The following is an 11,611-nucleotide window of genomic DNA, read 5'->3' on the forward strand; positions in this document are numbered from 1 at the left end:
TTACAATGATAATAAATGAAAAGTTAAAGATAAAAAAAGAAATACACTTTATTGAGTTAACATTATTTCTTTATGGGGGAAAAATGTTATGAGCTAGAGAATATAACAACTACACTACCCAGCATGCAACGGGAGTTACGAGCATGCGCAGTAGCCCCGAAAAGTGTTGCATGTTGCCACTCTGTGAAAGTAAACGTCAAGAACTCAGCCAACACGCCTCGTCTGCATTATTTATAATTAGACAGACAACACATGTACAGTGTGATTTTGTTTTGTTTACAAGGAAAGAAAAACAAAAGTTAAAAAAGGGAGATATGTTGTATATATATATGTATGTGCTGCGGTTGTTTTAAGAACGTTGCGACAGCTGCCGTAAAGGAGGTGCGTTGCTATGTTTCCGGTTGGTTGTAAAAGTGTTCGTCATGTGTTTTACCCTAAAATCTCTCAGTAAAGTTATTCAATGGATTATAGCTTTTGTTTTGAACTTTATTATACCTTGGAGCGCTTTTTCCCGTCCATTGTTTTCCTGCTTTCGCTATCTGCGCCTAATGACTGAGCTACGTGACGTCATTTATTGTGATGTCCCACGGAGCATTTCTGGTCGGGACGAGATTCGAATATAGAATCAACTCTTTTCCTTTACTATAGTGGTCTCGATAACGGGTACCGGTTCTCAAAAAGGGATTCGAGTCTGAGGACCCGGTTCTTTTCTTATCAAACAACCGGGAAAACCGGTTTGGAGTATCATCCCTAAGCAGAAGTGCACTTTTTGGAGAGCTGTATTATTTTCAGTTTTGTGCCCAAGGGACTGATTTTATTTAACACTATATTATTAACATTATTTATACACCTATAGTGATCACAGAGACAGGTTGTTTTTGTGTTACTGTATATATTTGTTTCTCTGAAAAATCCCACTTAATATACTTTGGGTAACAACAGTCAATATTTATTTATTTTATTTTATTTTTTTAGGTGGGTAACAGTCAATATTTATTTATTTATTAGATTTTATTTTTTTATTATATAATAAAAGTGAGCTTTTGTTAAACCAAATATTGTGTGTTTTTTTCCATATACAACAACCTATCTGGACTCGATAAGAGAATCGATAAGGAATCGGTTCGATAAGAGGATTCGATAATAGGCTCGAACTCGATAATTCCTTATCAAACATCATCCCTAGTTAAACATGCTTGTATTATCTTTAAACACCTTTAACTTGTTAACAAAACCATATATTTCATAAATAGGTAAATATAAATCATATATATGAATGAGGCAAATCCTCACGACTTGATCAATTGAAAAGTGTGGGCACCCCTGATTTAGCCTACCACAAAGGTTCGAGTGCCATTATACAGTTTTCTTTGCAATGGTTTCAATTGTTGTGAGATATTTTGCAATTGTCGTGTTGTTATTGTCACGTACCTACATTTGTGTGTTTAAAACTCACCTTTCATGGCTTGAGTGGGATCCTTCAGCATGCTTTTAAAAACAGTCCCGTTGAACTCGGAAAACTTTTCTTTTTTGGCCGCCACATGGTGTTCCACCGCGTCTTTATTGCAACGCTTCCTACTCATTTTTATTCCAAATAAATGCTAAATGGTCAACATTAATGTCAGACTCAGCTGTGCTAAGTGCTACTCTGCTACTGCATTGCACGTTGCGGCGTAAACACACTCAGGCGTCCGACTGGATTGGCACCCGGAAGGAAACATTGAGAGCAGACACTTCTTTCCGCACAGCCGCTCGAGAACCCAGCGTAATGCATTCTCAACATATTTTTTAAATAAATGTAAAATATTAATCAATATTTTGCTATTTATGCCACCATGTTTTATTTAAATATTTTGCATTCAACAACGACACTTTTGGCTACTCATTTTCACTACTAATTCCCATTGGATTTATAATTTCAAATTAGGAATAAAATCTTGAAAAATGCCCATTTTTGCATTGTTTATTTATTTATTTCTGTCTTTTTGTATTGTCTCTTATTTTACTTTCTTTAACATTTTTGTGTTCAAATATGTTGATTGCTCAACTTCGAGAATTTCTGAAATATAGGAATGTATTGGACATGTTTGTGTATTGTCAACATATACTGTTTGTGTGTTCAGTTGTTAATTAAAAAAACTTGGAAAAAAAATTAAAAAGATAACTTTTATACAGAGCCGGTCCAATGCATAAGCGTACTAAGCGTTTGCTTAGGGCCCCGCGGCCACCAGGGGGCCCCCAAAAGCAATTAACAAAAAATTATTATTTTTTATTTTTTGCATGTACGAGTCTGACTGATGATTTCTAAATGATCAAAGATATATTATTGTACAAAAACACAGTTTTAGGTCAACAGAGTGCTGCTGCTGATCTAGGCCTAGTGATTCTTCCTGCCTCTCTTTAAATGTAAAGCTGCCTCTGCTGCACCTGTGACGTTTCCCGCCTGCCGTGCAATGCCAGTGCGCACTGGGCATCAAAAGCGCAGATAGAGGCAAAACAATGTCACAAAAAAGGACATATCCTTCAGGTGCAGAAAAAAGGAAGAAGAAGAAAGTGGAAGAGGAGAAAAAATGCCATGATAAAGGTATGTTTGCATGACTTGGTAATAAAAAGTTTATCAAAGAGATTTGTAGCTGTAATTAGCTTTAGCTAGGTGACGTTAGCTAGCTAGCACGGTGCTAGCAATATGTTTTTAGCATCAGGTTACTAGTGAGATATGTTGTTTGCACAAATTGTTTGCAGCAGAGCACGGTAATTTATGTGAGTAAAAGAAACATTATTTTTTACATCAACTCATAAGTTATGTGAAACTTCCCCAGGAGCATTGTTAAAATACTTTGGAGGCACAGAATCAGCCCAGAGCCAGTCCACATCCTCAGGCTCAACTGTGAGTGATTAATTAGGTGAGGAAAAGACTGTCACCATACAGTATACATTTAATTTCTTAGTATAAACATTACACCTGAAGGGAAATTAATATAGTCAAAGTATCTCATTAATATGTGTGCCTATATGTATGTATTTCATCTTAGGTCCATCTCCATCCTCTACAGTGCTCTCTCACACACCTCCATCCTCTGTGCCCACTGTCCCCTCCATGTCTGAAACCACAGCTGATTTATCTAGTAAGTTAACTGCAAAACACCCTTTATAATTGCTCATTGTACTGCAGAACATTCTGAGATTAATCATTATGTCCAACAGTGCAATTTAATGACCTTATAGGTCCTTCTTTTTTAGTCATTGTCTTTCTTTGGTCACTTCCTCAGCAACTTCCACCACAACGTCCCCTTCACACCACGGACCATCATCAGCTCCGCCAGTTGACCCAGCTGAGTGGCCTTCTTTCCTCTCAGATTCAGACAGGACTGAGCAGGTGATCAGAGGACCACTGTCTATTAAGGAGAACTTTTCATTCCCCAAACGGCATGATGGCCGAAGTTTTCATTATCATTATACCTACAGACAGCTAGTCAATGGGGAAAAAGTCAAGCGTAGCTGGCTGACTTATTCAAGAAGTAAAGATGCAGTCTATTGCTTTTGCTGCAAATTATTTTCCAAAAAGTCCTTAAAACTGGCAGCCGAGGGACAGCGGGATTGGGTCAACATACAACAAACAACACTGCCAGAGCCGCAATGAGTTTATAGTAGGTGTGTGAATGATCAACAATCAATATTATTGGCAGATATAGAGGGCCCCAAAATCAAATTTTGCTTAGGGCCCCATGGAGGCTTGGGCCGGCACTGCTTTTATAGAAAGTACTGGAGAAGTATAGATGCAAATAGGGATGTCCGATAATGGCTTTTTTGTCAATATCCGATATTCCGATATTGTCCAACTCTTAATTACCGATACCGATATCAACCGATACCGATATATACAGTCGTGGAATTAACACATTGTTATGCCTAATTTGGACAACCAGGTATGGTGAAGATAAGGTCCTTTTTAAAAAAATAAAAAAATAAGATAAATTAAAAACATTTTCTTGAATAAAAAAGAAAGTAAAACAATATAAAAACAGTTAAATAGAAACGAGTAATGAATGAAAATGAGTAAAATGAAGTGTTAAAGGTTAGTACTATTAGTGGAGCAGCAGCACGCACAATCATGTGTGCTTACGGACTGTATTCCTTGCAGACTGTATTGATATATATTGATATATAATGTAGGAACCAGAATATTAATAACAGAAAGAAACAACCCTTTTGTGTGAATGAGTGTAAATGGGGGAGGGAGTTTTTTTTGGGTTAGTGCACTAATTGTAAGTGTATCTTGTGTTTTTTATGTTGATTTAATAAAATAAAAAATAAAAAAACGATACCGATAATAAAAAAAACGATACTAATAATTTCCGATATTACATTTTAAAGCATTTATCGACATCTCTAGTTGCAAATATTTCTTATACAAATAAATGTAAGAACACAAATACTGTAGTTTTATCAAATAAAAAAATACATGTAATTAAGAGCAAAATGTAAAACAAAACCATAATTGAAAGTTTAAACAATAAGTCATTGCCTCATCAACTATGAGCCTCACTTAAATCCTAATCACTTAAATACAATAAATATATAAATACAGTAGATAGATGTATTGAAACGTATGTGTTTTTTCGTCTATACGTTTGGACGCATTTTTGAGGCCCTTAACAAAAGTCGACATATTTTGCAGGCAAACATTTTTAGATTCTGGGGTTCCCGAAAATTACATTTCAAATTTGGATTTTCAACGCCACCTTTAAAATGAGAAAAAAAACAGCACCTGCAACCAGTTTCACATATCGACACGGAAAATGCAGGATACGTCTATCATGACGGGGCGCACATAAAAGTCTAAAGAACCCATGCCTGAAAACGAACAGGAAGTCTGCAATCTTGGTTTTCGTGTTCCATTTTTCAGCAAACAAAATGGGGTCGTACTTTAGAGATATCCTCTTAGGGACTTTGGCCAAACGAGTCGCGGTTAAAAGGAAAGATACTACACAAGGAGGTGATGATACATTGCGAACAAACATTTCCAACGCCATAAGATGTGGGCGTGGCATGGCGCCAAACTTTGCTCCGATGGTTTTTGGCCATTTTTCGGGGAAAAACAGGGGTCGTACTTTACCAAAGTCCTCCTAGGGACTTTGGTAAACTGAGTCACGGTTAAAATGACAGATACTACACATGGGGGTGATGATAAATTGCAAACCAAATTTTCCTACGCCCTAAGATGTGGGCGTGGCATGGCGCCAAACTTCTCTCTGATGGTTTTTGGCCATTTTTCAGGGAAAAAAAGGATCGTACTTTAACAAAGTCCTCCTAGGGACTTTGGCCAAATGTGTCGCGGTTAAAATGACAGATACTACACATATAGGTGATGATAAATTGTGAACAACATTTTCCTATGCTCTAAGATGTGGGCGTGGCATGGCGCCAAACTTTGCTCCAATGCTTTTTGGCCATTTTTCGGGGAAAAAAAGGGGTCATACTTTAACAAACTTCTCCTAGGAACTTTAGCCAAATGAGTCGCGGGTAAAATTACAGATACTACACATATAGGCGATGATAAATTGCGAACAACATTTTCCTACGCTCTAAGATGTGGGCGTGGCATGGTGCCAAACTTTGCTCCAATGGTTTTTGGCCATTTTTTGGGGAAAAAAAGGGGTCATACTTTAACAAACTTCTCCTAGGAACTTTAGCCAAATGAGTCACGGTTAAAATGACAGATACTACACATATAGGCGATGATAAATTGCGAACAAAAAATTCCGACACCATAAGATGTGGGCGTGGCATGGTGCTTAACTTTGCTCCAATGGTTTTTGGCTATTTTTCGGGGAAAAAAAGGGGTTATACTTTAATAAACTTCTCCTACGAACTTTAGCCAAATGAGTCGCGGTTAAAATGACACATACCACACATGGGGGTGATTATAAATTGCGAACAACATTTTCATACGCTCTAAGATGTGGGCGTGGCATGGCGCCAAACTTTGCTCCAATGGTTTTTGGCCATTTTTGGGGGAAAAAAAGGGGTCATACTTTAACACACTTCTCCTAGGAACTTTAGCCAAATGAGTCACGGTTAAAATGACAGATACTACACATATAGGCGATGATAAATTGCGAACAAAAAATTCCTACGCCATAAGATGTGGTCGTGGCATGGCGCCGAACTTTGCTCCGATGGTTTTTGGCCATTTTTCGGGGAAAAAAAGGGGTCATACTTTAACAAACTTCTCCTAGGAACTTTAGCCAAATGAGTCGCGGTTAAAATTACAGATACTACACATGGGGGTGATGATAAATTGCGAACAACATTTTCCTACGCTCTAAGATGTGGGCGTGGCATGGCGCCAAACTTTGCTCCAATGGTTTTTGGCCATTTTTCGGGGAAAAAAAGGGGTCATACTTTAACACACTTCTCCTAGGAATTTTAGCCAAATGAGTCACGGTTAAATTGACAGATACTACACATATAGGCGATGATAAATTGCGAACAAAAAATTCCTACGCCATAAGATGTGGTCGTGGCATGGCGCCAAACTTTGCTCCGATGGTTTTTGGCCATTTTTCGGGGAAAAAAAGGGGTCATACTTTAACAAACTTCTCCTAGGAACTTTAGCCAAATGAGTCACGGTTAAAATGACAGATACTACACATATAGGCGATGATAAATTGCGAACAAAATTTTCCTACGCTCTAAGATGTGGGCGTGGCATGGCGCCAAACTTTGCTCCAATGGTTTTTGGCCATTTTTTGGGGAAAAAAAGGGGTCATACTTTAACAAACTTCTCCTAGGAACTTTAGCCAAATGAGTCGCGGGTAAAATTACAGATACTACACATATAGGCGATAATAAATTGCAAACAACATTTTCCTACGCTCTAAGATGTGGCCGTGGCATGGCGCCAAACTTTGCTCCAATGGTTTTTGGCCATTTTTCGGGGAAAAAAAGGGTTCATACTTTCTTTCTTTCTTTCTTTTAGTTTATTTCGAACATGAACACATTTACATCATAATACATCACACAATTTCATATCATTTCATTTACATCATGCCCGAAAAGGAGTAGGAAGAAGCAAAGCTTATTTAATCCTACACCTTTCCCACTTCAAAGCATTTACAATTATATAAAATCATTTACTGACCTTTTTATATAATAAAATAACATCTATGAATTAGTATATACAACAGTTTGTAATATGTAATTAATTAATTCAGTCATTATTAACATACTGAGATGAAGAATATTTTCAATAAGGTTGGAAGTTTTTCTCATAATTCTTCTTCTTTGTACTTTGTAAGCACTATTAATTTAAACAACCTCTTAAACTGGATCATGTCAGTACAATTTTTAACTTCTTTACTTAATCCATTCCATAATTTAATTCCACATACTGTTATGCTAAAAGTTTTAAGTGTTGTACGTGCATATAAATGTTTTAAATTATTTTTTCCTCTAAGGTTATATTTCTCCTCTTTAGTTGAGAAGAAATGTTGTACATTCTTTGGTAGCAGGTTATAGATTGCTTTGTACATCATTTTAGCTGTTTGCAATTTTACCAAATCACCAAACTTTAATATTTTTGACTTAATAAATAAAGGGTTTGTATGTTCTCTATATCCAACATTATGTATTATTCTAACTGATCTTTTTTGTAACATGGTTAACGAATGTAGCGCACATTTGTAGTTATTTCCCCATATTTCTGCACAATAAGTCAGATATGGTAACACTAGTGAGCAGTAGAGAATATGAAGTGATTTTTGGCCCAGGACGTGTTTTGTTTTATTCATTATTGAAATGTTTTTTGCTACCTTATGTTGTATGTTTTGTATATGAGATTTCCAGTTCATTTTATCATCTATTAATACTCCCAAAAATCTGGTTTCTTTTACCCTTTCGATGTCTACTCCGTCTATTTGTATTTGCGTATGATGCTCTTTCCTACTATTACCAAATAGCATTATTTTAGTTTTACTGAGATTCAAAGATAGTCTGTTTTTGTCAAACCATCTTTTTAATTTGTTCATTTCTTCTGTTATTATTTGTATTATCTTCTGTGTGTTCTCTCCTGAACAGAAAGCAGTTGTATCATCTGCAAATAAAACTAACTTTAAGTCCTTTGTAACTTTACAAATGTCGTTTATATAAAGATTAAACAATTTTGGTCCCAGTATTGATCCCTGCGGCACACCACAGGATATATCTAGCCGTGTTGACATATTTTCACCCATCTTCACATATTGCTTCCTGTTGGTTAAATAGCTTCTTACCCAGTTCAATACCAAACCTCTGATGCCATATCGTTCTAATTTTTGTATTAAAATATCATGATTAATTGTATCAAATGCTTTTGTTAAGTCCATGAATACTGCTGCCGCACATTCTTTACCATCTATTGCATTGGTAATTTCCTCTGTTATTTTAATTAGTGGTATTGATGTTGAGATATTTGCTCGAAATCCATATTGGTTCTCCACGAGCGTCCCACTTTTGTTAATAAATAAATCTAATCGACTATTGAATAATTTTTCCATGATTTTGGAGAATTGTGGAAGTAATGAAACTGGTCTGTAGTTAGTAAACTGGTGTACGTCTCCATTCTTATAGATTGGTACGACTTTTGCAATTTTCATTTTGTCTGGGAATTTTCCGGTTAAAAATTATACATTGGTGATATATGTCAGAGGTTCTGAAATGTCTTCTATAACCTTTTTTATCGTTACCATATCTATTCCATGACAGTCAGTTGAAGTCTTGTATTTACAATTTTTTACAATTTTGATTATTTCTTCTTTTGTTACACTTTTAAGAAACATGGAATTGGGATTTCTGTCTATGAGCTCACTCAAGTCCTCAACTGACCCATCATCTGCATTTGGAATTCTTTGATCCAGATTTGTTCCGATATCAACAAAATAATCATTGAAACGTTCAGTTATTTGGTTCATATTGTCATTTTTTGTATGTCCATCTAGAAAGTACTGGGGGTAATCTTTCTTAGCACCATTTTTAATGATGCTATTTAGGATGCCCCATGTTGCTCTCATGTTGTTTTTGTTCTTGTTTAATAATTGACTGTAGTATTCCTTCTTACATGTTCGTAGTATACCAATTAGCTTGTTTTTATATTTCTTATACTTATTTTCTGCCTCTATAGATCTTTGTGTTATAAATATTCGATACAATGTGTTTTTTTTGTGACAAGCATTTTTCAGTCCTTTTGTCATCCACGGTTGGTTGTTTTTCTTTTGCTTCTTACTACGTTCTTTCCATGGGCAATGTTTATCATAGAGTGTTAGAAAGGTGTTGACAAAATTCCCATCTACATCATCTTCATTATATACATTGTCCCACATTTGTTTCCTCAGATCCTTCTTGAAGAAAATCATTCCTTCCTCTGTACATAGTCTTTGAAATGTCTTTTTGTCAATGTTCTTCTTCCTGTAGTTCCCATCATAAATAGTAAAGACTGGCAGATGGTCGCTGATGTCGGTTGTTAACAGTCCACTTGTTATATTATTATCAAAGACATTAGTGAATATATTGTCAATAAGTGTAGCATTGTGACTTGCAATTCTGGTTGGCCTTGTGATTTGAGGATACAAACTCATACTATACATTGTATCTGTGAAATCATTAATGGACTTTTGCTTGTTGGGGTTCAAGAGATCAATGTTGAAGTCTCCACATAAAAAGAGTACTTTTTGACTGATTCCATTGAAAGTTCCCTTAATCCAGTCTTCAAATCCTTCAATACTTGAGTTGGGTGCCCTATATATGCAACTGATCAATACATTTCTATTTCTTTCATGACATATCTCAATGGTTATACACTCTAAAACATTGTCAATAACCAGTGACATGTCTTTTACCACCTTGTAATGGAAGTCCTTCATCACTTATACAGCAACTCCGCCTCCATTCTTATTTACTCTATTAATATAATTGAGTTCATATCCTTCTAGTCCAAAGTCCATTCCTTTTTTTGGATCCATCCATGTCTCTGATACAGCGATAATTTTGAAAGGTTCTTTAAAGTGTCCCAAAAATAATTTCATATTGTTAAAATTGGCATACAAGCTTCTGCAGTTAATATGAATAATTGACAGTTTGTTATTGGAATTAATGTTGGTGTTGTACTGTACTTCTGTATAATATAAACAATTATTGTCCATGTGAGAAAAAAAATGTATGTCTGGATCTATAGCACTGTCCAATTCCGTCCTGTTATAGTCGGTGCTGGAAAAGGTTATAAATTCTCTGTTTGATTGATTATTGTTTGTTTGTGTCATGGTTGTGTTTAATTTTTTTATCTTTATTGATATTTATCCAGCTCTGCTATTTTCCTTATGACTATTACTCTTGCTTCCTCTGGTGTTCCATTTAGTTTAATAAATATTTTACAGTTTGCTGTCCATGTTTGTTGTATTTTTCCTTGTTTTCTTAAGCTACGTGCTTTTCTGGCTATGTCTGCGTTTTTCTTTGTTAAATGTTCATTTATGTACACGTCTGTTCCTTTCAGCTTTCTCCCTTGTTTTAGTAATGCGGTTTTATGTTTCCTATTGACAAATCTCATTATTATTACTGGTGCCGAATTATCTTTCTTCTTATGGAGTGGGTGGCAAGCTTCCACATTTGCCATGTCCATGAATATGCCTTTTGACTCCATGAATGTTGCCACTTGCCTCTCTGTGGAGATGTCCAAATTCCCGGGCTCTTCTCCACCATTGGCGGTCACCGCCCGAGCATATGAACGGGGCTTAATATTAAGCCCGGTCAAAATAACGTCATTTATTCTTGTGTATTTTTCCAGTTCATCCACTCGGTCTGTTAACTGTTCTATTTGTAAAGTTTTTGCATCATTCTCGACTCGTAGAATTTTTACCTCCTCCACCAGCTGCATAATTGTCTGTTGGTACTGCTTAATTGCTGATACCTCTGCTGTTAAAAATTCAAGTGATCGCCTTATCTCCTCACCTTCATCAGGAGAGAGCACCTTCTTTGGCCCCATGTTGATTTTGGCTGTTGCGGGTGTTTACCGCCTTCAGCCAAGGCTGTCCCCGGTCCCGTCGTCGCGAGGTGGTCCCGCTTCTGCTAGCTGCTGCTAGCCGGGCCTCTCCCTTGCCGCTCTGCTGCTGTCACACGCCGCCGTGCGAAAGCTGTCGCTCTCGCCGCCGTGAGGTGGTGGTCCCACTGCTGCTGGCTGCTAGCCGGGCCTCTCCCTCGCCGCCCCGCTGCCGTCACTCGCCGCCGCCGTCACCTGCCGGTCCCGTCGTCGCGAGGTGGTCCCGCTTCTGCTAGCCGGGCCTCTCCCTCGCCGCTCTGCTGCTGTCACACGCCGCCGCAAGAAAGCTGTCGATCTCGCCGCCGTGAGGTGGTGGGGTGGTGGTCCCACTGCTGCTGGCTGCTAGCCGGGCCTCTACCTCGCCGCCCCGCTGCCGTCACTCGCCGCCGCCGTCACCTGCCGGTCCCGTCGTCGCGAGGTGGTCTTGCTTCTGCTAGCTGCTGCTAGCTGCTAGCCAGACCTCTCCCTCGCCACCGACGTCTTCCGCAGGAAGCCTGCACGTACCCAGAGCCCAGTTGCGTCTTCTGAGTCCACACTGGAGCT

The 11,611-nt window shown here is 37.7% G+C and overlaps 1 protein-coding gene and 1 long non-coding RNA gene across 3 annotated transcripts in view; one reads left to right on the top strand and one right to left on the bottom strand.

Annotated features, from left to right (window-relative positions):
• The window catches only part of urb1 (URB1 ribosome biogenesis homolog), an 86,242-nt gene extending 84,545 nt beyond the window's left edge, over nt 1–1,697 (bottom strand). For both annotated transcript variants that reach the window (XM_062060851.1, XM_062060850.1), the window contains exon 1: nt 1,457–1,697. In XM_062060851.1, the coding sequence (XP_061916835.1) occupies nt 1,457–1,583 (127 nt within the window). In that variant the 5' untranslated portion in view covers nt 1,584–1,697. The remainder of the gene's footprint in view (nt 1–1,456) is intronic.
• A 751-nt stretch (nt 1,698–2,448) lies between these two features.
• LOC133658622 (uncharacterized) lies at nt 2,449–7,421 on the top strand. Its single transcript, XR_009827500.1, has 4 exons — nt 2,449–2,584; nt 2,820–2,903; nt 3,033–3,125; nt 3,270–7,421. It is a non-coding gene; the product is annotated as an uncharacterized LOC133658622 (long non-coding RNA).
• Nucleotides 7,422–11,611: the final 4,190 nt, after the last annotated feature.

Source organism: Entelurus aequoreus, linkage group LG10 (genome assembly GCF_033978785.1).
Source record: "Entelurus aequoreus isolate RoL-2023_Sb linkage group LG10, RoL_Eaeq_v1.1, whole genome shotgun sequence".
In the NCBI taxonomy this organism is placed as follows: domain Eukaryota; kingdom Metazoa; phylum Chordata; class Actinopteri; order Syngnathiformes; family Syngnathidae; genus Entelurus; species Entelurus aequoreus.